The sequence below is a fragment of the Brassica oleracea genome, chromosome C1 (assembly GCF_000695525.1).
Source record: "Brassica oleracea var. oleracea cultivar TO1000 chromosome C1, BOL, whole genome shotgun sequence".
Lineage (NCBI taxonomy): Eukaryota > Viridiplantae > Streptophyta > Magnoliopsida > Brassicales > Brassicaceae > Brassica > Brassica oleracea.
The window spans coordinates 12,250,772-12,278,415 of record NC_027748.1 but is presented as its reverse complement, the minus strand read 5'-3'; the positions used below and the strand labels follow the sequence as shown (position 1 = coordinate 12,278,415).

At 34.6% G+C, this 27,644-nt stretch overlaps 6 protein-coding genes and 1 long non-coding RNA gene across 7 annotated transcripts; 3 read left to right on the top strand and 4 right to left on the bottom strand.

Annotated features, from left to right (window-relative positions):
• The first annotated feature begins 6,568 nt into the window (after positions 1–6,568).
• Positions 6,569–8,475, top strand: LOC106307295 (probable UMP-CMP kinase 2). Its single transcript, XM_013744214.1, has 9 exons — positions 6,569–6,870; positions 6,978–7,031; positions 7,104–7,143; positions 7,256–7,373; positions 7,515–7,671; positions 7,758–7,838; positions 7,923–8,030; positions 8,118–8,186; positions 8,301–8,475. Exons 1-9 carry the CDS (start codon positions 6,796–6,798, stop codon positions 8,358–8,360), a joined length of 762 nt encoding a protein of 253 aa, XP_013599668.1. The 5' UTR covers positions 6,569–6,795; the 3' UTR covers positions 8,361–8,475.
• Positions 8,303–11,063, top strand: LOC106307288 (pentatricopeptide repeat-containing protein At4g25270, chloroplastic). The gene is made up of 3 exons (XM_013744203.1): positions 8,303–8,342; positions 8,554–10,151; positions 10,858–11,063. Exon 2 carries the CDS (start codon positions 8,559–8,561, stop codon positions 10,137–10,139), a length of 1,581 nt encoding a protein of 526 aa, XP_013599657.1. The 5' UTR covers positions 8,303–8,342; positions 8,554–8,558; the 3' UTR covers positions 10,140–10,151; positions 10,858–11,063.
• LOC106307304 (21 kDa protein) lies at positions 10,542–11,636 on the top strand. The gene has a single exon (XM_013744225.1). It carries the CDS (start codon positions 10,800–10,802, stop codon positions 11,403–11,405), a length of 606 nt encoding a protein of 201 aa, XP_013599679.1. The 5' UTR covers positions 10,542–10,799; the 3' UTR covers positions 11,406–11,636.
• A 1,461-nt stretch (positions 11,637–13,097) lies between these two features.
• On the bottom strand, positions 13,098–14,559 carry LOC106300645. Its single transcript, XR_001262048.1, has 4 exons — positions 14,321–14,559; positions 13,906–14,007; positions 13,642–13,698; positions 13,098–13,345 (listed from the first exon to the last, which is right to left on the bottom strand). It is a non-coding gene; the product is annotated as an uncharacterized LOC106300645 (long non-coding RNA).
• A 1,762-nt stretch (positions 14,560–16,321) lies between these two features.
• On the bottom strand, positions 16,322–16,957 carry LOC106301721 (21 kDa protein-like). The gene has a single exon (XM_013738189.1). It carries the CDS (start codon positions 16,907–16,909, stop codon positions 16,322–16,324), a length of 588 nt encoding a protein of 195 aa, XP_013593643.1. The 5' UTR covers positions 16,910–16,957.
• A 3,470-nt stretch (positions 16,958–20,427) lies between these two features.
• On the bottom strand, positions 20,428–21,111 carry LOC106301272 (21 kDa protein-like). The gene has a single exon (XM_013737637.1). The coding sequence runs from the start codon at positions 21,058–21,060 to the stop codon at positions 20,461–20,463; it is 600 nt and encodes a 199-aa protein (XP_013593091.1). The 5' UTR covers positions 21,061–21,111; the 3' UTR covers positions 20,428–20,460.
• A 1,925-nt stretch (positions 21,112–23,036) lies between these two features.
• Positions 23,037–25,943, bottom strand: LOC106324569 (monocopper oxidase-like protein SKS1). Its single transcript, XM_013762516.1, has 8 exons — positions 25,650–25,943; positions 25,232–25,341; positions 24,893–25,163; positions 24,686–24,821; positions 23,862–24,597; positions 23,702–23,780; positions 23,427–23,626; positions 23,037–23,333 (listed from the first exon to the last, which is right to left on the bottom strand). The coding sequence occupies exons 1-8, from the start codon at positions 25,815–25,817 to the stop codon at positions 23,234–23,236; spliced, it is 1,800 nt and encodes a 599-aa protein (XP_013617970.1). The 5' UTR covers positions 25,818–25,943; the 3' UTR covers positions 23,037–23,233.
• Between the last annotated feature and the right edge of the window lie 1,701 nt (positions 25,944–27,644).

Here is a 27,644-nt window from a genome sequence, read left to right as displayed (position 1 = left end):
ACGTTTAGATAAGAGAAAATGAAAAGCAGTATAATTATTTAGACCATCTTGTTCGCCCTATTTTTAGGGTCTAATAGACTAAACCCATTTTTTACTCTATTATAGAATGAAAAATAGAATATTATTATAACATTTTTATTCTAAACTCTATTTTAGAGTAAAAATAGAGTGCGCATACACATGACCTTGATCTCTTTCAATTGACAACACTAGCACACTTACGTAAGAAAACGATGAACATCTTGAAGTTGATATGATGTCATCAAAGAATATGTTTTGGTTTGTAGACAAAGAGTCCGAGATATGGTTACTTTTCAATGCTGTATTCCATTTAGTCCAACCTGAGTCCAATCAAGGATTATATGCTGTAATCCTTTCATTTTTTTTGACTAAGTAATCCATTTTTTGTGATCTTAGGAAAAGTAAATGTCTGCGACTCCAGAAATCTCATATCCGGCCTTGTCGAGAGGAGGTGAATCCTATCATGTACGAATGATGAAGACACAGTGAAGGCCTCAGCCCAGCAAAACTACCAGAGTAATAACAAAAGAAAATCAAGTATTCGGTCAGCAAAGCGCAGTTTCTGCGATGGTGTTGTCAAAAAGACATGGTTGATGCCTTCAAAATGTAATTGGTTCATATATGTCGTCACCGGTTCAAATGTAACAAAGATCAATACTGTTAAAACAGAAACACAGAGTTGGACCTAACTTGCTTTTAGGTAAAAACTATATATTATAATAAATTTGATTATAACATTAATAATAATAACTAATTACCCTAAATTCTAGCCTAAGTACTTTATCAAGACTTAAATTACCAGATCCACAAAATATCTCTCTCTTAAAAACGTGGACCCTACATGATTTATCATTCTAGAAACGTTTCTATATCTAATAAAGCAATTGAATAGTGGACATGAAAAAGCAATCCCCTCTATATTAATTGAGAAGCATTTGAAAAATTAAAAACTTAATTTTGTATTAATTAAAAAAACTCCAAATTCTAGGTGGCACTCTAAATGCCTTCTAAATTTCATTTCAAAGAATTCTAGATCATCTAATATAAAGCATAGTTTAATCTAATGGTGTCACATTATTCCATAATTATATAACACTAGAGAACATTATATTAACCTAAAATATAGGAAGTGTGTATTCTTTCCTTAAATAAAAGCTACAGAATTAGCTAATATGATTTATATATATATGGCAATTAATGATTATGAATAATAAAGATTTGATAACAATTTTTGCATTCTTCTTCATTTTTGTTTAAATTTATATTATTAAATAAAATTAAACAATCACATTAACCATATAATAAAAAAAAACAAATTTTTTCTTATATGTTATATTTTGAATTTCTTAAAATGACTTTAAATTACAAAAATGAGGAAACCTTATATGTTATATATATATATATTTTTTTTTTTTAAAAAGACTTTAAAATACAAAAATGAGGACATCTTATATGGTATATTTTTCTTATATGTTAGAATTTTCTTATATGTTATATTTTGAATTTCTTAAAATGACTTGTAAGTTTTCCTTACTAAAAACATTAAAATGACATGTATCAGTTCGATGGTTGATTTGAAAGCATTCGAAACCATATGTAAGATAAAACTCAAAATAATTCAACTGTGAAAACAATACTGTTCACATTTTCAAAAATGTGTTTGATGGAAGAAATAAGGTTTTTATGTCATAATTTGTTTAATGTCCACTAGAGAACATTATATTAACCTAAAATATAAGAAGTGTGTATTTTTTCCCTAAATAAAAACTACGAAGTTACCTAATATGATTTACATAAATATGACAATTAATGATTATGGATAATAAAGATTTGATAACAATTTTTATATAATAAAAAAATAGATTTTTTCTTATATGTTATATTTTGAAATTTTTAAAATGACTTTAAATTACAAAAATGAGGAAACCTTATATGTTTTTTTTTAAAACGACTTTAAAATACAAAAATGAGGACACCTTATAATATTTTTTTAAAATGACTTTAAAATATAAAAATGAGGACACTTTATATGTTATATTTTTCTTATATGTTAGATTATATTTTATATTTTGAATTTTTTAAAACGACTTTAAATTACAAAAAGGTAAGTTTTCCTTAAGTATACGACTAAAAACATTAAAATGACATGTATCAATTCGATGGTTGATTTGAAAGCTTTCAGAACCATATGGAAGATAAAAGTCAAAATAATTTAATCGTGGAAACAATATTGTTCACTTTTTTCAAGTATGTGTTCGATGGAAAAAATAAGGTTCTTATGTCATAATTTGTTTAATGTTCACTAGAGAATATTATATTAACCTAAAATATAAGAAGTGCGTATTCTTTCTAAACGATTTTAAATTACAAAAATGAGGACACCTTATATGTTATATTTTTCTTATATGTTAGATTTTTTCTTATATGTTATATTTTGAATTTTTTTAAAACGACTTTAAATTACAAAAATGTAAGTTTTCCTTAAGTATACGACTAAAAACATTAAAATGACATGTATCAATTCGATGGTTGATTTGAAAACTTTAAAAACCATATGGAAGATAAAAGTCAAAATAATTCAACTGTGAAAACAATACTGTTCATTTTTTTAAAGAATGTGTTCGATAGAAAAAATAAGGTTTTTATGTCATAATTTGTTTAATGTATAATCCGATCAACCCATGATGTATTAATTATAGTTTTGTTTCATTATTTTTAATAAAAATTGATTCGATCCATCAGAAAAAAATTATATAATAACAACAAAAAATATTATATATATATAAATAAAATGATCAAATATATAAAAGAAACTATCGATAATATATACAAATAAACTCATCATGCGCAAAGCGCAGGTCTTATCCTAGTTGATTCATTATTTCAACTGATGGCATAGTTTCCGCGCAAGCACGAAGCCGAATACATTATTGATGCATTGTGTAGTCTTATGTGTGAGATTTTTTTTTAAAACTTTTGTTTTTTACTTGTTGTATATAATCTATATTATAATAGATTGATTAGGTTGATATGAAAATAACTGGTGATTTCTTATGTGTTGATATTTCATATCTTATGTGTGGACGTCTAAAAGAGTTTCTGATTTATCTTCATGAATTCGACATCTATCAACATTTTTCCCATGAATATGTCGGACAGAGACCCACATATCAGCTGCGATTCAACATCTGATACGCTGACTAATCGCTATCCTCATTAACCATCCAGTAAATCCGCAAGTTGTGCAAGTATAAGAAAATAACTATCTACCACAGTTTAGAAACCCCAAACAATAGTGAAACCTTTTATTAGACATAGAGCAAGAGAATAGACATAACCCTATAAATATGGTCAAGGCGAGATCTTTTAACAAAAATAAAAAATGAATCTCCATGAGCTCCTCTCAGGTATATGCGAACTCTCTTAGTCCGTCCAAAAAACTGTGTTTCTTTTTCATTGGTTGTTCCTGTAGTTATCGGTTGTGTAAACGATTTTGTTCACCTCCTCCTTGAAACTACCAATGTGTTCTAATTCGGATTTGAAATCTGGGAAATTAGTGAATCCCTCCATGGCGTACATGTCTTAGTGGAAAACTTCGGAAAATAGAACAAACAACAAAGGAAAGTTATATTAATCAAGTTTTTAATAGGACTATGAAATTCTATCAATTTAAAGAGTTTCAATGATACGAGATACTGAATAGAGCAGTTTATAGTGTAATGGTTTATCATCGGAGGTGAGAGTTAAGCGACGAAGTGGGAGAACCCTAGGCCCTAGCTTAGAGACAGTGAAAAAGAATAGACGATTAGGAGGCTTCTTTGGGTCTGTCTGACGCATCAGCCTTACCTTTTAAGGCTTATGTAGAAACTGGTTGCGATAGGCCGCGAGTTAATTAAAATGACCTAACAACCATTAATTCATTACACAACCTTGTTCAAAAATTCACCGCCGAGGGCCGTAAAATCGCCAGAAAAACGTAATTCGCGCACCTACGGTGACGATTTAGATTGATTCGGTTCGAAAATCAGGATTCTTAAAAAAAATTAGTTTTTACTCGTTTCATCCTATAATCGAGTAGTATATATAAAGATTCATGATTTTTCATGAAAATGACAAAAAACGAAGAAATTGATATATAACTCATGAAAATTTATGAGTCGTCGGAGTCAATATTGCAGAAAAACTAAAAGTCTAAAGAGGAAGATTGTAAAAGTCATAATTGCTTTTAATTAAATTTAATCATAAAAACATGTAAAACACTCATGGTTTCTATTCGGACCCGGGTTGTTAGTTTTTTTAAAGATGTGTAAATCACTGCACTAAGTGATATTTATTGTAAGCTTTAACGAATATATAATATATTAAAACAAAGCATAAAGATGAGTCCCACCAAAATAAATAAAATGCTGAAATGGACACTTTAAGGAGATAACAAAAATTCAATCATTATAACATAGGTGAGTTATTCTTTTTTTTTGGGCAAATACATAGGTGAGTTATTCTATTAATCAAACATAACCGGTTGGCGAACAATATTATAGACCGCCACTTGGTCTATATGAATCAATTTACAAAACAATTCAGCTAGACATTTGAGAAAATAATTAATTCTGTTTCAGTTTCACTCGACCGAATTATTAACAAAAATAACAAGTTCTTATTACCAAGAATTATAATACAACGATGCACATAATTTAATATACATATAGACATAATTAAATTATTATATCAACTAATAAAATATAGGTTACTAATTTAATATAAAATTCATTTTAAAAATTATCAAATTAATTTAAGTAAATTTATATAATAATTAAACATATTCCTCAATCAATATATACAACAAAATAAACTAATACTGGCATATAAATAAATTTTTATTTTCTCTAATATCATTTCCGCCCTTTTTCGAATACTAAAAACATATTAAAGTCTAAAAAATCACAAATCTAATATTTTATTCAATTTTATGTAATATTTAAAAATATACTAAAAATTCATCAACTCTTTTTAGAAATATTATCAGATTTCTTTGAGTCTTTTATTGGATCAAACAGTGCCAGATTATGAGTTAATGACGGGTTTTTAATATTTTTACCAGATTTTATTAAATTTTTAATTAACGGGTTTTTCATTATATCTGAATCCGGTTATATAGAGGTAACCGGATTTACCGATTTAACCGCGGGTCTGGATCGAGTATGAAAACACTAAATAAAACTAAAGACACTATATAATTATTTTATAACAGAAATATGTAGATCAATTCAATAAATAATACCAACTAACATTTTTTTTACCCGGAATTAAAAATCAAAATCTAGTGAGTAGTTAAAAAAAATCTATTCAAAAGAATAGTTGTTTTCCATAAACTTACTATATTTATGATTTTTTTTTGTCAACGATTTTTTTTGTAGTTATCTTCATGACTTGGTAGGTTTTAAAATTTAGAGAACCATAAATATTTAAGATAATTTGTAACAAAAAATAATCTTATAATATTGCATTGGATCTATGTTTATTAATTATTTAAAACTCAGGGACTAAGGTGAATGTTTAATTGGATTTTGTCCAAGAATTCATGAAAATGCTTACAACTTGCAAGGTTTTGGTAAGCATGGGTATCACTTATATAAAGTAAAGTGAAGTGTTAATAGGGCTGGACATTTTATCCGTTAAATTTGATTCAATTCGTTATTTGTTTCGATTCGATCCGAAAATTCTGGATATCCGTAAACTTTCGAAGCAAAGCAAATACTAAAAATCAATATCCGTTAAAATCGAAGCAAATCACAAATATTAAATTTTTGGGAAGCGGATATCCGATGCGATCCGATAATATATAAATACATGTATATCTTGATTATATTTAAAGTTTTTAATGTATAAAATTAAATAATTATTATTCTAACATATGATTTGATAAATTCTATTCACATTATTACTAATATAAAAGTATTACATAAAAGGAAGAGAACACATTTATGAAAATTATAATTTGTTTCTTAAGTTTTGTGTTATTATAATTGTTAACTAAGTTCAAAAATTTTACAAAATATGTAGCTTCAGTACTTCTTTTAATTTTTATCATATATATCATGCAAAAAAATATTTTACAAAACAAATTTGTATAAACTTTTAAAGGTTATTTGTATTAATCAAAACATATGAGATATCTGTAAGTATTCGTAAATATCTGCAAATATCTATTTATTTTCCGGATATATGTTTTTCCGAATATCCGTATTTTTCCGAAGCAGAGCAAATCGAAAAATTAGATATCCGTGACATACGAAGCAAATCACAGATACCTTCGAAAACCTGGATATCCGATCCGTGCCCCGGGCCAAGTGTTATAGCCCAATTTGCACTTTGGTTTATTTGGAAGTACCTGCTGTTTTGGGAGGCGGAAAACAACACACCGGTTCCCTTTTTCTTGTAAAATGGAAAACTAGAAAACTACACGTTAGCTTGAACTTGCGTGCCATGTTCAAGTTTCTGACCTATTCATATATTTTCCCCTTTTAAATGTTCGCAGGTGGCTTAAAAAAGCTGAAACAGAAACAAACCAAAAAATCCCACGAAAACGGTGTCGCGGGAACGTTGAACAATTATTATTATTATTTGGAAGCACTGCTCCTCATTATTATTATTTTATTCTCCTTGATCTGTTTCTCGACGTTATTAATTCTCCTCGCTGGAATCTGAACATCGAAAATCCAAAAATCGAAATCGCACACACCTGAAGGAGGAAGAAGAAGAAGACGACACAAGATGTGGAGACGCGTGGCATCACTTTCTCCGATGATTTCTTCATCATCTCCGTCTCGATCCCTTGCGCGTAACCAGGTGCGACGTTTTCCGCTTCGATTTTCAATCCCAAATCGCGTTATGAAACCGTTGTCTGTTATCTTTGGATTGTTGTGGATTTTAACTCAGTTCATTACGTATTCCAGGCAGCTTTTGGGCTCAACATTCGAGAATCATTTGCAACGGAGATTAGTAAACCGGTATGTACATATAAAGAGAAGCTGCTCGTTTTATTGTGTATATAAACTTGTTTCTACTTGTATATGTCACAGGAGGAAGGGGCGAAATCTCCATTCATTACGTTTGTACTAGGTTAGTTTTCGATTCTGCTGTTTATCAATGTGTTGGAGTTGGGTCTATTCGAGTTTCATGTGAAAAACATTGAAGATGAGTTAGTCTGATGGATTTTGTATATAAACCTCAGGAGGACCTGGAAGTGGGAAAGGAACGCAATGTGAAAAGATTGTTGAGACCTTTGGATTGACACATCTCAGTGCTGGAGATTTGCTCAGGAGAGAGATCGCTATGCACACTAAAAACGGGTATGAAGATTTACGTTCTTTTTCTTTTTTTCTTTTTTTTTTTTTTCTCTGTTTATTTACTACTACTAAGAAAGCCTCGAAAGTTTGTTGGTTGTATGATTGTGTCTCTCATTACGAGGAGGAAATAAATCTCAATTTCAGGGATATGATTCTGAACTTGATTAAAGATGGGAAAATTGTTCCTTCTGAAGTTACTGTGAAGCTATTACAGAAGGAGCTGGAGTCGAGTAACAGTTCCAAGTTTCTCATTGATGGGTTTCCACGAACTGAGGAGAATCGTGTTGCTTTTGAGCGCATTGTGAGTTGTGTAGTTATCATCTCCCTCTCTTCTTCCCTTTACTTATAAAATGCTCTCGAAACTAAAGCTCCTTGAAACGATTGCAGGTAGGAGCCGACCCGGACGTAGTTCTGTTCTTCGATTGCCCTGAAGAAGAGATGGTGAAACGAGTCTTGAATCGTAACCAGGTACTTATTCTAAAAGTATATTTATATTGTCAAAGTTTTCAGTTAATAACAGTGCCGTGAAAACCGAATCCTTGATTGTTGCAGGGCCGAGTTGATGATAATATAACTACAATGAAGAAGCGTCTGAAAATCTTTGAGGCCTTAAATCGTCCTGTCATTGACTACTACAAAAACAAAGGAAAACTCTACACAGTGAGTTCATTGCAAAACGTTTATGAAGCTGTTGAAAATGTTTGATTCAAATGCCTTATAGCTGAGGTTGTTTAATCTTTGGTGCAGATTAACGCAGTAGGAACAGTAGATGACATATTCAAACAAGTTCTACCTATTTTCACTCCATTTGAAGAGGTATACACACTCACTATCTCTCTCCAATTCAATTCAAAATGTCTTTCTTGTTTAAATTATTCAGACATCAGGCATGCATCTCTGTATTAACTAAACTGTAATTTGTATGTGCAGCAATTGAAGCAGAGTCGCCACGTAAATCCAAAGTCTCCTTTGGTAGAAAATTCTTCTTAACAAAAGACAATCAGTCTGAAATTTTTTCATTACTTTTGAATTTTGATACGCTTTGCATTGTTTTGTTTGTGTTATCATCATATATCTCATAAAAGGAAAAAATAAACAAAAAAAAAATGTAACTTTTAATATTTATTACTAATATTTTATCATATTAAGCTTTGCTTCCCTCCATTTATCATATTGAGAACAGAGAAGATGGTGAGTATCGTATACAGACCAAGCTTCTGTTATCCAACCATATCGTCTTCTTCGATGAAAAAGAAGCCCAGACACTACGAACAGTTGAAGCTAAAACAAATCCAAGACAACAACAACAATGGATTCACTTCCCTCTCCTTGTCCAAATCATCTCCCACTCCTGTCTTGGTCGGAAAACAACCCATTCAACGGACCAAACTCGAAGCCTTAGACTCCGTCATTACAGAACTCGAAACCTCCGCTCGAAAAGGCATCACAATCACCGAACCAGAGATCTTCGCTTCTCTTCTCGAGACATGCTACACCTTGAGAGCCATCCACCACGGCGCTAGAGTTCACCGCCTCATACCCGCATACCTCTTACGCGACAACCTGGGCGTTTCATCGAAGCTCGTCAGGCTATACGCCTCTTGCGGCTACGCGGAGGTTGCACACGAGGTGTTCGATCAAATGTCCAAGAGAAAATCATCAGCTTTTGCTTGGAACTCTCTCATCTCAGGCTACGCGGAATCAGGCCAGCACGAAGACGCCATGGCTATCTACTTCCAGATGGCTGAAGACGGCGTTAAACCAGACCGGTTCACTTTCCCACGAGTCTTGAAAGCTTGTGGAGGAATCGGTTCTATTCAGATCGGAGAAGCGATTCACCGTGATCTGGTTAAAGAAGGTTTCGGACACGATGTCTATGTCCTCAATGCTCTTGTTGATATGTATGCTAAATGCGGCGACATTGTTAAAGCAAGGAATGTTTTCGACATGATTCCTCACAAAGACTATGTTTCGTGGAACTCGATGTTGACTAGCTACCTTCATCATGGGTTGTTACACGAGGCTGTGCATATTTTTCGTTTGATGGTTCGAGATGGGGTTGAGCCTGATAAGGTCGCTATATCTAGTGTTCTAGCTCGTGTTTTGTCTTTAAAACATGGACGTCAGCTACATGGATGGGTGATCAGGCGAGGAATGGAGTGTGAGTTATCCGTTGCGAATGCTTTGATTGTTCTCTACTCCAAAACGGGACAATTAAGTCAAGCCTGCTTCGTATTTGATCAGATGCTCGAGAGAGATATTGTATCTTGGAATGCTATTATCTCTGCTCACTCTAAAGATTCTAATGGTTTGAAGTATTTTGAGGAGATGCAGCGTGCTAATGTTAGACCCGATGTTATCACGTTCGTCTCGGTTCTATCGCTCTGTGCTAATACAGGAATGGTCGAAGATGGAGAGAGAATATTCTCTTTGATGTCGAAAGAATACGGGATAAACCCGAAGATGGAACACTATGCGTGTATGGTGAATCTCTACGGAAGAGCAGGGATGATGCAGGAGGCTTACTCAATGATTGTTCGAGAGATGGGATTTGAGGCTGGTCCAACTGTTTGGGGAGCTTTGTTATACGCTTGTTACCTCCATGGGAATGCAGATATAGGAGAGGTTGCTGCTCAGCGTCTTTTCGAGCTAGAACCTGATAACGAACACAATTTCGAGCTGTTGATGAGGATTTATAGCAAGGCAAGGAGAATACAAGATGTTGAGAGAGTGAGGCAGATGATGGTAGATCGAGGATTGGAGACATAAGTTTACTCAAAGGTACATACGAGTTTATCGTTGATAGATCAGTCCTTGTGATGTCATAGTAATCTTTACACACACAAGTGACTTGTTTGTTCATAAGGAAAAGAGTCACGTGACATGTGTGAACGCGTCTCTGATTGGTTAGCTGTTAGAAGTGATTTCTTTATGTCTATAGATTCTCGTGGGATGTCTTTTGCAAGATTTGACTTCAAAACTAGCGTCTTCACTATATTATACCTTTTGTCTTCACTATAGTATACTTTTTTCCACTGCCATATTCCTCGTGACCAGTGTTTTCATATGGGTTAGTAACATGGGTTTAGTCATTGGTCACGTGCATTAGGACCTACCACTTGCATATTTGGAAAGGATCCAAATTAAGCTGTCTAAAAGAATCATATGATAATGTGAAGCAATAAGAACAATGTATATGAAGACATACAGTTCCAGCTTATCTTCTTTTATTGATACCCTCATTGCTTCACATTTATTAACGTTTCACCTAACTCCAGTTTCTGCTCTAAAAATAAATAAATAGTGCTGTGTGTGTTAGGATTTAAGGGTCAAAGTATCTGCGTTCACATATTCGTTGAGCCTCTATATAAATCCCTTAACCCTTTTGCTACTACTCCCACTTTTAGTTGTTCATATTATACAACCAAAATGACAAAAAGTATAGCTCCTTCTCTGATTCTCTTTGTTCTGTATGCGTCCACCGCAGCTATAGCCATGGCCAGAAACCTTGGAGAGGAATATAGCGATGATACAGAGTTCGTGAAAGCCTCCTGTGAGACAACAACGTACCCGGAACTATGCTTTCAGTCTCTGTCTTCATACGCAAGCGAGATCAAGAAGCGGCCTCGTCAGCTCGCTGAGACAGCGCTTGCTGTTAGCTTGGCCCGAGCAAAGTCAGCCAAAACCTATGTCTCGGACATGAGTGACTATAAAGGAATCACAGAGAGGCAGCACGAGGCCGTCTCGGACTGTATAGAAGAGATGGGAGATACTGTTGACAGGTTGAGAAGTTCGCTGAAGGAACTGAAGCATCTGGAGGAAGGCGAAAGCGGGGAAGACTTCTGGTTGTGTCTGGGCAATGTCCGGACATGGACAAGTGCGGCTCTGACGGATGAGACAACGTGTCTTGATGGGTTTGGAGGGAAAGCCATGGATGGAGAGCTGAAAAGCTTAATCAGAGAACACATTCTGCGTGTGGCACAAGATACGAGCAATGCATTGGCTTTGATCAATGTCTTTGCTTCCAAGCATTGAAGATATTGTGGTCTTGGGGGACGGAGTGTTTTAATCTTGGATTTGGTTTCTTTTGTGTTTTCAAGAAATGTTTGTATGGTTTGTCTCTGAGTCAATATCAGGTTTCGATTGCCACATTGTTATGTCATCTACGGGCTTACGTTGTTCGAAGCAATGATTTCTGTAAGCCATGTAGAGGATGTTGCAATCTTATCTTTTAAACCATTTTCGGGTCATCTTTGATGGCATTAATCTGAGTTAGCTACATAACTCATAGAAGTAGAGCAGAATCTCCGATAGGCCTGCATGGCTTTTGGGTTTGGCCCAACAATATCCTCGACCTCAACAATCCGTTAACCAAACTTTAAAAAACAGCTTGGAACAACTAGATATTTGAAATATTTTTTAGTTCATTTATAAAAGTTATGTGGACAAAGATTTAAAAAGTTTAATGGACATGTTTTGTCCAGATTTTGAGACGGACAGCTCCAAGTTGGTCAAAATGTCACAGTCCTCCATGAGTGATCTTTTTTGTTCTTTCTACGATCTATTGAACAAGAGAGGTCAAATCGGACCGCCTACGTCCAAATCGCCCCCGATCCGCCACGGTTATCAGCTTCATTTGGACGTGGCGGGCTGCGGCCAATCCCGCTCCGCATGTGTGTTTGCGGTTTTATGTGTCTTTATTAATTTCTTTCAATTTAAATGTTAAGATAACTTTTTGGCTCGTAAGTCTACATTAATGTTTGTTGATATCAGGAAAAATCTACGAAACCCTCCTAGTGAAAAAGCCCTAAGGTCAACGGCAATGTGCACAATTGGAACCGCTCATCATGGGATATGAAATACGAATCCTTCTGACATGTTGATCCATATATACTCAAGCCTCTGTAAAATATTATTTGGAAAAAAAATAATATTATTTGCAAAAAAAGATGCCTCTTTCTCGCGTTTTTCATTCAGAAGAGTCATTGCCCAAAGTCCACTATTTATCTTTTTTTTTTTTTTGAAAAAATTTTAAATTTTATTTACTTCAAAAAACCTTTGTATAACCTAATGCTACTTTGCGTAGAAAGTAAAACCTATAGTATGTTTTTAGAAAAATAAATGAAAATATTATCTACTTCCAAACCATATCTCCGTAACTTTCTCGTATTTGTTTCCAGCTTTCTTTCTTAAACAAGAGATTCTGTTTCGGACCTATTTGTCCAAAAAGATGAGGAGTCGAGCAGCAGGTTGAGGAGCCTCTCTTACTCTGCGAGTGTTGCTCTCATACCAAATTGTATAAACTAAAGCTTGGAAACAATAGCGAAATAGAAAGGTTGATAATCTGTCTTGTAAGCATATCACCAATCGTTGCAACAAAATAGGCTATTGAACAGAGTACCTGTGCCAGCCAACCCCCTGATCGTGCCTCTCCAAACCCGCAGAAAATGAACACTCAAAAAACAAGTGATCTCTCGTTTCAGTGGCAGCATTGCCTCTCCAAGCCAGCCACCATTTATCATTCTGTTACTTGCATGCAGAGCCGTGCAAGCACTAAGAGCATGTTCATTGCAATAACCTCTAAATTGGCTCTTAGCCAATATTTTAGTATTAAAAGTAAGTTAAGAGTTTATGCTAAGAACCATCTAATTTTTAGTCCTCCAATGCTAGGTTCTTAAAACAAAAAAAAAATTAAACATTTTTTTATTAATTCAAACAACACACACATAAATACAAATACAACCAATACACACACACAAGAATACAAAACTACAATTCATTGTCTCCTCTTGACTCTCTCAATTGCATAGCAAGAGCAACATAAAACATAAAAGATCATTTAAGCATTACAAGTTTTTACCATAACCGAGAACAAGATCAACAACTTACCTATCAAGTGATGAAGAAACAAACCAGCTGCAACATCACGTTCAAGCTCTCCACTCTCATCTTCTGTAGCAGCTGCAACTTCAAACCTGTATATGATAGACAGTTGAATTTGAAATCAAACACGATAGACACAAACATGAATTTTAATCCATTACAACAAACACATACTTCTGAAAGACGAAATGAGTTTAATAGAAGGAAGAGGAGTTGACATATACCTAAACACATTCATCACAAGACTTGACATCTAGCTAACACATTTATCACCTAAACCATCTATTTATTACACAACTGTAATCTATTTATCTACCCTAAACATTTATTACACACGCTTAAGATGACATTTAAACCGAAAGAGAAGAGAGGGGAGAGGTTTACATACCATCTCGCAAACGAAGCTTGAGCTCTGTGTTCTCAGATGACATCGCTAGCTTCCTCTCTGATAAAGAAAAAAAAAACAAGAGTTACAGATCATAAGGCAACACACACAGTGTTGTAGTAACTTCACATCACATCAAACTGCTAATAAGCACAACAGAACACTCCAGAAGAAGAAGATCAAACTTAACAGTAACAGTCCGTATATAAACATTCATATTGAATAAAAACTATGAAAGTATCCCAGAGTGAAGATGCTGGGACTAACCTGTCTTCTGCAAAGTACACATGTCTACGGCTTGGCTGCTCAGTACATTGCAGTGACGCTGTTATCATGAGCTCTTCTGCATTGTACTTATTTATCCCTTCCCTGAAACAAAAACAAAGAGTAGGAGAATCTGTTATCTGCTAGTCAAGCTGGTTTTAATGCCACAGCCCTTAAACCAACAAATGTCTAAGAGGAAGCAATGCCTCGAACACTATCTACTTGAAATCATATACTGTTAAAACAGGCCTGAGGGTGTCAACAAACGTATCTAATCTATCAGAAGCAGGGATGCAATTATGAAAACAGAGAAAAAAAAAAGATTAAACTTTCTTGAGGAGTCCAAACTTCTTCCTCGCTTGCATGATACGTTAATAAAAATCCAAACTTTAAGAACCTAATTTGATAAAGTCCGAACCTTTGATTTAACATTGAAGCTCCTCCTTGTGAAGAAAGAAAGAATCTCTCTAGGAACTTGCTTTGGTTCCTTCTTGATCCCTTCGCTAACAGAGAGATCGGAGAATTTGGCGGATGTATTTGCTTTTTTTGAGAGAAGAAATCAAATCGACGAGGAGAGCCACCGATTTCGTCGACAAGAGTAACCCAGATTCTTCCTCGACGAGAGCAACCGACGATCAGACATCAACCAGAACCACCGATGAGATTCATCCTCCATACAAAGACACAAACGGTTCAGACTTTTTTTTTATTTTTAAAAACACCACCCCTTTCCCCTTTCGACACGCGTCCCACAAGAGTCGGTGCTTCCAGCGCTTAATTAAGACACAGTTCTTAAGTAAATCCCTCTTTTTCATTTAATTAAATTGCTCATTACACTAAGAGCTGGTCTTAAGAGCCTGCAATGCACATGCTCTAACAGTTGCCCAAAGCGACAGAGAAATAAATTTATTTTAATGTTAAATGTGTTTACAATAAATATAATAAACGTTATTGTAGTTTAGTGTATAGAGTTATATTACAAATATTGTTTGTCATCTAAAATTCATAGAGAAAAAGTATTTATTTTGTTATTTACCCAGTTTTTTTAGACAAAATAATTGTTTTTATATCTTGTTTGGTTTCTTAAAGAAACCATGTTCTCATTCTAAGAGCACCTTCAATGGTTTTCTCGGTGGCTCGGAATCATAGGTAAACTTTTTAGAATTTTTTATTATTATTTTGTTTTTGTCCATTTAAAAAAAAAAAATTAAAACGGAACCAACCGCAGGTCACCACGTGTCGTGGGATCCGCGAATAGTGTAAGGATTCACTAATAATCAGTCCTTAATTAAGGGTTTTAAGTACCAAATCCTTAACAAAATATGAGTCCCACCAAATATCTTAATATTATTTTGCTAAGGATTCTAGTTTAAAATCCTCCATTGGAGGTGCTCTAAGACAATCTCCAATGTATTCCCCTATTTTTACCTCTAAAATAGAGTATCTCTAAAATAGAGATGAGTTTCTCTCCAATGTATTTTTCTATGTTTGCCTCTACAAAGGAATATTCTCAAAAGATTCTATTTTAATTTTACAAAAGATACATTTTGTTTATAAAAGTTGATAACTAACCTTATTTATTTTTAACTTTTAAAATATTTTCATAAACTTATGAATTTTTTTAAACTAAAATTTTGTTAAAAGACTATTATGTAAATAAAAAATGTTATTATACTGCTACAAAAGCTGTACTTCTCTATAAATATAATTATTTTGGTTACAACTATAAAATTTTGAAAGTTAAAAGACTATTTTGAAAATAAAAAAGTATGACTCTATAATAGAAATTGCTATTTTTCCACTATAAAATAGAGAAAAATGAGATGTAGAGGTGGAAATAAAGATCGGATGTAACACTTTTACCTCTATTATAGCATATAGAGGTGAAAATAACGAGGGGTTAGAGATGTTTTAATATCTGTTTTTACTTACCCGTAGAACTTTTAACGAGGCTATGTTTTATGGTTGTCTTATATAAAATCTAACTAAATGAAATAATCATAAGAAATGTTTTAGAATGATGCCCTAGACTAATGCTTATTTTTTCCTCATGTAAGAACGGCTCTGCTTGCATGTAATTATTTTTTGATTGTCGTTACGAGTTACAGTTTGAGACTACCATGTGAACACGTCAAGTCGTCGATGAAGTACGAAAAGTCCTAAACATATTATAGAATTTATTAATATTCTGCGGAAAGTATAGAATGGTGCTTCAACTTCGGATGCACATTGTGGTTAAGTAATTCGAAAACTGTACACACTTCTGGAAACTTGGAATTCATATGACTTATTAATTATGACATAAATAAAAGAAAACGTAACAATTTAACAAGCTTACAAAAAAAGAAAAAAAAAAGAAAAAAAGAAAAGAAAACATACACATGCGCATGCAAAAGAAATGAGGTGAATATATAATAATTCAGAAACGCAGGTATCTGGTCATAAGGGCCAAAGTATTGCTTGTAGTCATTGAAAGCTCAGATACAGCTTTCTCCACCATCTTTATCTCCACATTCTCTCTTGCTTCCTCGAACTTTTTAATACACGGGATCAAGTCTGTCGCCGCCGAGCTCTCCCACGTTTCCAACTTCCTTTCGATCTCCCCCTTTGAGATTCTTCCGGCGTTGATGATCTCGGCGAACACTTGCTTGAGCTCGTCGGCGGTATCCTTCATCTCCTTCAGGCAGTCCTTGAGGATAGTCGGAACCTCAGGGCTGGAGGCGACCTTTTTGAGAAGGCTAGAGACGATGGACGAGGCACTTTTGGCGGATTTGAGGTTGACGCTGAGCGCTGTTAAGCAAAGTTTGATGGGGTCGGATTTGATGGTTGAAGAGTAGGAGGACAATGAGTAGTAGCACATTGTAGGGTATGGTGTTGAGTTGCATGCGGTTTGAACGAACGTTTTGTCGTTTTGGTTTATGCCTGGTGGAGTTGCTGTTGTTATCGGGATGTTTGATGAGTTGATGAGAGAAATGAGAGCTAGAGAGAGTTTCAGAAGGCGCAACATGTTTTTTAGTAAGGGTTTTTGTTTTTCTTAACGTGGGGTTTGAGAGAGAATAGAAATGCAATTTTTTTGGCGAATGTGAAACTATGCAGTATGTGTATATATATTAGTCTAATGCACAACACATAACGGATTATTAATTGTAATTATTACTAAGGGAGGGATTGGATCTTCACTTTTATTCTGAATATAATAAAAAAATAATTTTAACCAATCATATAATAGGGGTTAATGTTCTATTCTCGTTCGGTTTCAAATCACTTTGATTATGAATTTGTGTAACCAAAAAAAACAACCATACAATAGCAAGTATAAATATTTTCATTTTTTTTTGGAAAAAGGGTAGAGCTATTAGAGCAATATCATGAAATTATCTCAAATAATTTTTTTCATAATTGTTAAATTAGTATTTTTAAAATGATTTTATTAAATATTTAAATCATAATCTATGAATATAGTAAACCATTTAGTAGGCATGGGCATTCGGGGTCTCAGCCGGGTTTCGGTTTTATCCATTCGGGTTTTGGTTTTTCGGGTTTATCAAAATCAACCTCATTCGGGTTATATAATAGTTCGGTTCGGGACCGGTTCGGGTTCTATCGGGTTCGGGTCGGGATTAGTAAATCTTCAAAGAACCGGTATAACCCATTGTACTTTCGGGTTCGGGTCCCAATCGGTTCTGCGGTTTTAAAATACCTGATTTGTACCTATTTTGTAACTAAAACATAAATGAAATCGGTTCTTCGGATTTAAAATACATGTTTTGTACATATTTTAATAGCCAAAACATAAGTAAAATCGATTCAAAAATAAGAAAAAACATCAAACGTGATCATTCAAAATCAAACGAAAGATAAACATAGTTAGTGATAGAAAGAAAACCAGATAAATGAAATCATAAAACAAAAACTAAGTTCTCATGAAATGAGAAACATTATTCAATAAAAACAAAACCAAAATCTAAAAACTTCAGGCTTCAACTGCCACATTCCACCGTCAACTTTCATGTAACAGATAATTATTTTAGAAGCTCAATAATATCTTAAAGTATTTTGGATACATATTAAGAATTAAGATCATATCTTGTAGAAGTTCTTTTTGTGATTTTAAATATTTCGGGTTCTATCGGATATCCATTTAGGTCCGGGTTCGGTTCGGATAATACCCATAACCCAAAATACCAAAAAACATGATCCATTCGGTATTTATGTCGGGTTAGGATCGGTTCGGATTCATTTTTATCGGATCGAGTTTGGTTCGGATTTTCGGGTTCGGTTTATTATCCCAGCCCTACCATTTGGAGTACATGTTCGTCTCTCTAATATTTTTTTAAAATTTCTAGAGAAATTGATTTTAATTTTTTTTTCTATGTTTTCTCTCTACTTTTTATTAAACTGCTTTTATAGAAACCATTAATGATGGTATTCTTGATTTTGGTTTTAATATGTTCCTTGTGCCTTCTACTGACGGTCGCTCTATAAAAAACCAGATAAATTTTATAATATTAGATATCCGAAACATATTTAAACCATGCGACATGTCATTCAGCAATTGTTGCATTTCTTCCGGATTAGTAGCCACTTATGTATGTTAGTATCGTCTCCAATCAAATCATTGTGCTGTAAAGTGTAAACAATCATTAGAAACTGTCGTAACTCGCAAAACATATATCATATATGGCTGTGTAACTGTGTTCATAAACCTTGGCGTCTCAAATATACAAAACAATTAAGAAGCTTTTTTCTTGGTGTCAAAATGTTATTAGAATTTGAAAACAAACTTCATTCCGGTGTTTAAGCAAGGTGGCACGTGATGTAGCATGATGCTCATGAAATATGAACATTGACCAGATCTCTTAATTCGGAGAAACATCACTTATTTTTATTTGTTTGACTCATTGTTAATCATTTTTTCTTCTGTAACTATTAAGAAAGACAGATCAACGTATCATGTATGTACATTATAGGGCATTGGTATTGAAATTGGTCTCCCTTGCATAACTTATGCATAGGTGTTTATTTGCTGGAAATTGCACGTAGTTATATATATTTATATGTTTATCATTTCAATATATAAACTAACAAAAACAACAACTTAAAAGCAACTTTGGATCAAGGCAGAAGGCCTATCGAAGTGATGGGATTTTTTTGAGGTTTTTCGCCAATTACATTACTACTTACCAACTATTGTTTGATCATTTCGATATATCAGGTTTGGTCTTTGGGGACTGAGTGTTTTTCTATTGGATTTGGATTCTTTTCTGTTGTTAAGAAATGTGTGTTTGGTTGGGTTCTGAGTCATATCAATTTAGCTTGACACATTGGTATATCATCTACGAGCTTGCAAAGTTTGAAGCTGTTGATTTTACTTTTTATTAATGAAATTATATAGATTTGTACACCATGTAGAGTGTTTTGCAATCTTGTGTGTTTAAACCTTTCTCACGTAACCAAGTGGTAATCCAAACTCAGATCAGACTGTGTGGTACGTTTTCAGACTAGTCCACTCTATCGCACTAAATCTTTTTTCTCGAGGCCGACCGGATCAGTCCATAGGGTTTATAAAAAAAACATTTCTCAATTCATCTGAGTTAGTGATAGTCTGATAGAACTCATAGAAGAAGAGCTGAATCTCCGATAGGCCTGAAAGACTTTTGGGTTTGGCCCAACAATATACTCAACAATCCAAAACCAACCTTTTTTAAAACCAGCAATTATTGAAATTTGAAATATATTTTAACTATTTTAAAAAGTGTATGGACAAAAATTTATGAAAAACGTTTTAAGGGACATGAAGATCTCCAAGTTGATCAGGATGTCACACACGGTTATTCTATTTAGGTTTTCTAGTTTTCTTTGTGTGTAATTTCTTGCATCTTAAATAGTGTAATTAACCTTTTTTGACCCCTAAGTTTAAATTCATGTTTGTTGATATTAGCCCCTTCTTATGAAATTGGAGCGCGTTCCTAGGTCAACGGCAAATGGCCCAACTGGAACCGTTACGAATTGATCTATATATTTCCCTAAATAATAAGTTGATAACATGGGATATGAAATACAAAGCCCACGATATATTGTTCATTATTTGTTCTGCTACCTGATATTATTTTATGATTGTCAGTCATAACGAATATAACAATATCTACGGTTTGAGATTAATTACCGAACACACGCATGAAAGAAAAAACAGGGTAAACTTTTCCTCGAAGAGAGAATGTGAAAAGCTCTGGTGACCATGCGCCGTGTTTATCTGGATTAGCAACCGATTCGAATTCGGATCTTTTAAAGATCTACGGAACACCTAGTGACACCCGACCACGTGGTTAACACACGCATGAAGTACCAGTTCAAATGCACATTTTCATTTGCAAGTAATTATAAAACGTTAGACAGTGTCAAAACTTGGAATTTATATATATGATTACTAATTATGACATAAAGAAAACAAGACAAAACGTCTACCTTTAACAAACAAACAAACAAAAAGAAAGAAAGAAAAGAAAGAAAACGTACACATGCACATGCAAAGATAAGACGTGAATACAATGGTTAATTTCAGTAACCTAGGTAATTAGTCATCAGGGCCAAAGTATTGCTTGTAGTCCATGAAAGCTCAGAAACAGCTTTCTTTACCTTCTTCTTCGTGTCCGCATTCACTTCTCCTTCCTCTAACTCGTCTGTACACGTGCTCTCGTCTGTCAACGCCGAGCTCACCCACGTTTTCACGTTCCTTAGATGCTCCTCCTTTGAGATTCCTCCGCCGTTTAGATTCTTCATCTCGGCTGTCGCTTGCTTGAGCTCGTCGACAGTATCCTTCATCTCCTCAAGGCAGTCCTTGAGGATCGGAACCTCAGGGCTGGAGGCTGCTTTGGCCTTTTTGAGAAGGCTAGAGACGACGGACGAGGCTTTTTTGGCGGATTTAAGGTTGATGTTGAGAGATGTTATGCAGAGTTTGATTGGGTCGGATTTGATGGTTGATGAGTAGGAGGACAATGAGTTGTAGCACATTGTAGGGTATGTTGCTGAGTTGCATGCTGTTTTTACGTATGTTTTGTAGTTTTGGTATTTGGCTGGTGGGGTTGCTGTTGTTCCCGGGATGTTTGATGAGTTGATGAGAACAATGAGAGTTAAAGAGAGTATGACTAAACGCAACATGTTTGTTGATTAGGGGTTTGGTACTTTTAACTTTGGGTTCGAGAGAGAAGAGAAAAGCAACCTTTATGGCGAATTGTGAAGCTATGCAGAATGTGTATATATATTAATATGATACACAATATAATGAATTATTAACTGTATCGCAATTATTAAGGGAATGATTAGATCTAGAATTCTAGTTTAAATGTAACAAAATTTGTTTAAATGTAATAAAAATTATTTTAGTCATCCATAAAATAGTATATAGGTATAAATCTTTTCATTTTTGAAAAAAAAAAATAGCGGCAGACCTATTAATTTAGATTTGAACGGTAAAAACATTATAAAACTATATAATCTGTTTTTTAATAACAAGAAAATTATAGGTTCAAAAATATTCATTCATCTCTTTAGGGCGAGGTCCAAAATTAATCTTTTTCTAGAAGAGCAGACTTCTCTCATCCTAACGAGAATCAAAGATGCGATCATTTAGATTCCTACTAAGCGATTCAAGAGGTTTACTTATTAGACCAACTGCGGTTGGTAGAACTATATAATACTTAGATATACGAAATACATGTAAACAATGTCACATGACTCACATCTCATTCTATTTGCTCCATTTTCCGAGTCTTTAACCATATCTTTCATTAATCAACCGGCTCTAATACTATTATTAGATCCCCCAAAAGTGAGGTTTAGCTCAAAGAGAAGAAAAAGCTAAAGTTGTTATTTAGTTGATCAGCTCAATTTGTTACAACGTAATCACCATATAAACTATTTATAACATGAATCTAACCTGATATTAACTATTAACTATACATAGCTGGTTAGTATATTAATCCAGTAGATTATGATGTAAAGTGTAAACGTAAACAATTTCAAGAAGCTATAGTAACTTCCAAGAGATGGCTGTGTCAAATAACATGACCGTCTACATAACATACCTGTTAATAATTTGCAAAACCTGGGAGTCTCAAATTATTCCAAACAATCAAGAAGAATTTTTTTCTCGGTGTCCAAATAAAATTAGAAGATGAATACAAACTTCATTCCGGTGTTTAAGCAAGGGGCCACGTGATGTAGCATGATGTCCATGTAATAAGAACATGGACCAGATCTCTTAATTCGGAGAAACATCATTTATTTTGTTTGTTTAAAATAATATATTAATCATCTTTCTTATGTAATTATTAAGAAAGACAGATCAACGTATCATGGTATGTACATTATGGGGAATTGATCTCCCATGCATAGCTTATACATAGGTGTTTATTTGCTGGAATTTCCAGCTCACCTTAAAACAAAAAACGCTGAGGCTTTCAATACTTTTAAAAAATTCTTGCGTTTAGTTAAATAAAGTTATATTTGGGCTTTTGTCATTAGTTTGTTTTTAACATACTTTCATAGTTAGAGACTAGAGAGAGGTTTTTTCTTTATCAATTTTCTTAATTCTAATTTATCATGTCAAATGAAAATTTGAATGGTTTAGTTACCGTTTAAATAACTCTGTAGGGAAATGCAAGGGTGGGCGCATGGCATCTCAAACTCTCATTGTCCCTAAGGGATTTGGATTCGAATCCACACAAACTCAGATTTACTCATTCATGTGACAGGCGATAAGGGTATCTAACTCCTCTTGCGAGCAATCAAGTCTGGTTGGACCTGTGGTCATGCTCCAGGGGACGTAATCGGTTGGGTCTCGGCCCGCCGGATACCCCGGATTATCAAAAAAAAAAAATGCAAGGGGGATTATATTTCAAACAAGATCATATGGAATACCACAAGACAGCCAAATGTCACAAATATATCTGTTAGTACCGACAAACGAGTGTACTTATCATATGATTCAAAATTCAAAGTACAGTAGAATACAAACAACAAGTGGGAGCTTTTACTAATTAAAGTTCTGGAAGCATTCTATTTTGCTGATTGAAAACATATCGAGAAACATGAAGGATGTGGATGGTTTAGAAGACGACAACCACAACATTTTCATTACAATTGAGAAGAATGGTAACAAAGACCAAGACATAACATAATCCATGGAAAGGCAAAGATCTACGGAATATGAGAATTAATTAAATATGAAAATCACTAAAATAACCCAATGTTTAACATCCATCTACTACGATCTACAGCCGAGCTAGTAACACAGACCGGATAACTTCACTCAAAGATGTAAAAAGGCTCATCAAAAGGTGAAAACCAAGGCCAACAATGCCATTAGCATGCTAAACATTAGCTTCAAGTGTCCATTTAATATAGATGTTGCAGCCGAATGGTGTTGATCCCTGCAACAATTCATGAAGAAGTGTGTTTAAGATTCTATATACCATACTGTAAAGCGAGAGAGTGAGAAGGATAGCAAAGTTTCAGATGCTTACTTCTGCATGTTCCTTAGAGCACCACAGTAAAGGACATTGCCAGGGGGATCCATCTCTGTCTGGCCATTCTCCTCAGGGTTTATGATCCTCATGTAAGTTTCTTCACCAAGATACCATCTGTCAAGATTCTCCACTCTGATGTTCCACACTCCGACGTTATCAAGTGAAATAAGTCCAGCCGTCCATCCCCCTGGGTAAACCTAAGTTACAAGAAAACTAATGATTAGGTAAACTTGCTAATCAGAGTGATGTGAGTGATGTTGCGGTGTAAGAACCTCTATTGTGCTTCTTGAGATGGCATCATAATTGTTATACGAACCCTTCTTGTCTTCAGACCAAACACCAAAGTCCATCCTGGATAACATAACATGGTAACATAAACACCAAAGTAGAAACAAGAATATACGATACAAAGTCTCATGGTTTTTCTCTTACCCAACAACGAAAAACGTATAGCCATCAACATGGAAGCTCTGCATCTTAGTGTCATTGTTCTGGAAAACAACTTGTATAAACCCCTTGTACGTTGCGTTGATCATAGATATATCCAAACGAGGAGGTCTACTATCAATAGGTCTGTCGGGAAAGTCCAGCTTATAAGCTCCTTTCACTTTATAACGATCCGCAAGCCTCACAGGAGTGATTGGATGCACAAACGAAATCCCGTTGAGCGTAGCACGAAGCGACCCGTTGATCATTGTCGGAGGCAAGCTTCTCAAGATGTATGTGTTGGTGATGTTTATCTGACCGTAGTGAAATGATCCCTGAGGGTTCGGACGAGCTCCACTAGCTGATGTGTTTTGCCTAATGGCCCTTGGCTGGGTCATAGCCGACCAGGGAGCAGAGACATCTGTTTTTGGAACTGGCAAAGGACCAGAAGCAGGTCCATTGGAGTTAGAGTAATGGAGAATGGCGACGCCAGTGACTCTCTGCCACACGGTTTCGTTCACAAACCTAGCGCTGGCGACAATGTAGTAGTCACTCGTGGCGTTTTGGTCCATTGTTACCAGGAACGAATACGACTGTCCTACGTGAATATCGAAGTCGGTGAAGTTCGTCTGCGAGGTGTAGTGACCGTCTGTTTCCACCAGAAGCAAGTTGTGGTTCTGAATCCTGAAGTTGAGGCTTGTCGAGATCCCAACGTTGTGAACACGGATTCTGTATGTCTTCCCTGCAAAATATAACACACCGTTAAAACACAAAACCATCGAGAAGAAGAGTCATAAAGTGAAAGTGAAAGCTCACAAAGTAGTAAGTACCTGGATCAACATGAGCGGTCAAGTACTCAATACCATCAGGTACACTACTGTTGTACTTGTAAGGACCCTTCCCATTGATGAGGACTCCATCAGGCATCCCAAGTTCTTTCCCAGAGTCAAGTATCTTCCTCAATGCCTGAAAAAGCAAAGGTTATAGAGATTTAAATAAAAGAGAATAGACCAAAAAGTGATGATTTGATTACATACTTTATGGTCCTGAGTGTACCAATCACCAATCATGAAGATGATCTCTCCGTCAGGCTGTGGGAAAGGGATGGGAATAATGTTCCTGTTATTAACCACAACGGGACCAAAACCACCAGACGCTCTCTGAAAGTTGAGGGAGGGAGAGTAGAAGAAGCTTCCGATTTGGTCCTTGACTTGAAACTGGTAAGTGAAGTTCCATCTGGGAGGGATAGGGCAGTTTGTGCCGAGAACACCGTCTTGCCACGAGTTACGACGCATTTGGATGCCAGACCTATTCCAAAAAGCATATTAGTAGTTGGTAAAACAAAAAGGGAAAGGAAAGAGGTCTTGGGACTTCACCAAGTCAAGAGAAGAGACTCATCCAAATTATTGAAGACTCTAACAACAACATTGTAGTTGGTCGTAGCATTAAGCAGAGGTCCTGGAAACTGCCCATTGACCGCTATCACCTGAAACTCGAATCAAAAACATGTTTAAACTTTAAACCATGAAGACGAAGCTAGGACCAAACCAAAGTTGCAAACTTTATATATATCTTAACAGGAGCCATTAACTGAGAAAAACACCTAAAGTCACAATCTTTTGAGATTCTATGGTAATGGGGTTTGAGATGAACTAAAGGAACCTTCTTTAACAAAACCCATCACTCGCTAAAACCCAAAAGACACCGAGGATCTCTCGATTGACAGCGAGAGGTCGGTGAGAGAACGTTATTAAGACACCGAATCCGAGATTTCCGGGGGAACGAATGCCAAACCTGTTGAGGGACGCCGAGAGGGGAAGCTGTGATGTAAGAGACTTTGAAGTCGTAGGAGACGAAAGGATCCGCCGCGAAAGACACGCCGGAGAGAAGAAGGAAGCAGAGGAGGGAAGCGAGCGCGGAAGAAGGAGAAGAAGAGAAGAAGCGGAGAGAGACCGTCGCCATTGGTTTAGGGTATTTTTAGTTTTACGCTTTAGGAATCACAAAGCTACGGTTTTGACATTAATAAGATGGAGACGAAAGAGAGGAAACGGTAGAGAAGGCGAAGAAAGGTGTGAAAGTGTGTCAGTGTATGATTTTTTGAATTTCCTTACATGAGTGTGGAAAAATACAAAGAGGTTCCTGTTTTTTTTTTTCAATTATTTTCGGCATTATTCTAGAAATAGTTATTTCAGACAACAAATAATTATATAATTAACTTTGTGTTAGGTGTTAAAAGTTAAAACTAAAAACATCAAATTAATTCAGTTAATAATAAAAAATGTTGATGTAGTGTGGAAAACTTCATAGTAACGTATAAAGTTGGGATCATTGAAATTGTAACTCGAAATCTAAAGATTGTAGATAAATTTTTTAATCATTTATTATCTTTATCACATATGAAGCTTTTTTCCAATAACAATGGATGTGTGGATTTGATTACCCAAATAGTGAAAAATTAGAGAATTAGCATAAATCACTAGGATATGATTATGATTGGGGACTAGACTTTTAAAGCTTCAAAAGGAATTAAAGTTTTAAGAGTTATTAATTGTATCAATCAGACTTTTAATTTCCTAATTTTTTTCAAAGTTTCTAAGTTTAATATATTGTTTTATCCATATTTCCTTATTTGTTTGAAGGGTTAGAAAAATTTAGAAATTTATTTTTTCAAAGTCATAGCGACAAAAGTGACAGGCAATATATATATATATATATATTTTTCTTATTTTTTACTAGTCAAAGACTTCATGATTTATTTCTTTGTTTGCTAATAATCCACCGTGTGATATGATCTAATATCACATATTCTAGTGGGTAATATTGTATTTTTACTGTTTTATGGAAAGTTAATATTGTTGATTGAGGGAAACTATTTTGCATTAAAGTCAATTCTGGAAGTTTAGTTGGTGATTTAGTTCAGCCTTCTTAATCAAGGGAACAAATCAAACTATATCAGAGAGTAAGCAGATATACACCAAACGTTCAGAAAAAGAAACATGAATATTGAGTAAACACATTCAATTTGAAAGTCAAGAGTGGAAGATCGTTTGAAACACAGAGATTGAGGAAACATGCGCAGAAGAATGTGGGAACAAATCACCACCTTTTCCGCTATTTTACTATTATTATGGCACCAATTTGCTCCCCCTTTGTTGGTCGGGACGATTAAACTTAAGTCTATAAAAACAGACTATTTAAATTCTTCAAATTGTTTGTGATGATTCTGATTGAGTCGTTATAAAATGCTGCGCTGATCCATAAACCATAATGTCTCTCTCTTTTTTAAAAGCAAAATCCTTCAAATATATTTTAGTTATGAGAAATTCAAAAAACGTATATCTCGAGCTAACTAGAGTCGTATTAGAATAGATAAAATTATTTCTCTTTTGCCAAAGTGCGGTTTACGCTCTGCATGGATACAAGAAGAAAGTTGCTTCTTCTAAAAGAAACAAATCTATTCACAATCTTTTTAGTTTGGCTAAATAGTACCTACATGCTACTTCTTTATTGGTCATGTGTAATCGAAATTGTAAGGATTTTTAACGTGAAAATTCCTCAACTAAGTTTGTTTTGAGTAAAAACCCTCAAACTAAGTATTTAATGAAAAAACCATCAAACTAACTTTATTTAATGAATTAAACCCTATCAGGTCATAATTACCATTACTACCGGTAAATCTTTAGTTTGAGGGTTTCTATATTAAGTAAACATAGTTGAAGGGTTTTACCATTAAAAATAAAAAAAAAAGAAAAAATTCAAAATTTTATAATATTATCTAAAAATTAGTAA

What these genes read in the sequence shown, in the direction of transcription:
- LOC106307288 (XM_013744203.1), top strand. Translation starts at nt 8,559, where the DNA reads ATGGTGAGTATCGTATACAGACCAAGCTTCTGTTATCCAACCATATCG.
- LOC106324569 (XM_013762516.1), bottom strand. Translation starts at nt 25,817, where the DNA reads ATGGCGACGGTCTCTCTCCGCTTCTTCTCTTCTTCTCCTTCTTCCGCG. An exon ending in GAGTCTCTTCTCTTGACTTG is followed by an intron (nt 25,164 to 25,231) that starts GTGAAGTCCCAA and finishes TTTTTGGAATAG; the next exon opens with GTCTGGCATCCAAATGCGTC. An exon ending in TCTCAAGAAGCACAATAGAG is followed by an intron (nt 23,627 to 23,701) that starts GTTCTTACACCG and finishes CTTGTAACTTAG; the next exon opens with GTTTACCCAGGGGGATGGAC.
- LOC106301721 (XM_013738189.1), bottom strand. Translation starts at nt 16,909, where the DNA reads ATGTTGCGCCTTCTGAAACTCTCTCTAGCTCTCATTTCTCTCATCAAC.
- LOC106301272 (XM_013737637.1), bottom strand. Translation starts at nt 21,060, where the DNA reads ATGTTGCGTTTAGTCATACTCTCTTTAACTCTCATTGTTCTCATCAAC.
- LOC106307295 (XM_013744214.1), top strand. Translation starts at nt 6,796, where the DNA reads ATGTGGAGACGCGTGGCATCACTTTCTCCGATGATTTCTTCATCATCT. An exon ending in CAACGGAGATTAGTAAACCG is followed by an intron (nt 7,032 to 7,103) that starts GTATGTACATAT and finishes TATATGTCACAG; the next exon opens with GAGGAAGGGGCGAAATCTCC. An exon ending in GCTATGCACACTAAAAACGG is followed by an intron (nt 7,374 to 7,514) that starts GTATGAAGATTT and finishes TCTCAATTTCAG; the next exon opens with GGATATGATTCTGAACTTGA.
- LOC106307304 (XM_013744225.1), top strand. Translation starts at nt 10,800, where the DNA reads ATGACAAAAAGTATAGCTCCTTCTCTGATTCTCTTTGTTCTGTATGCG.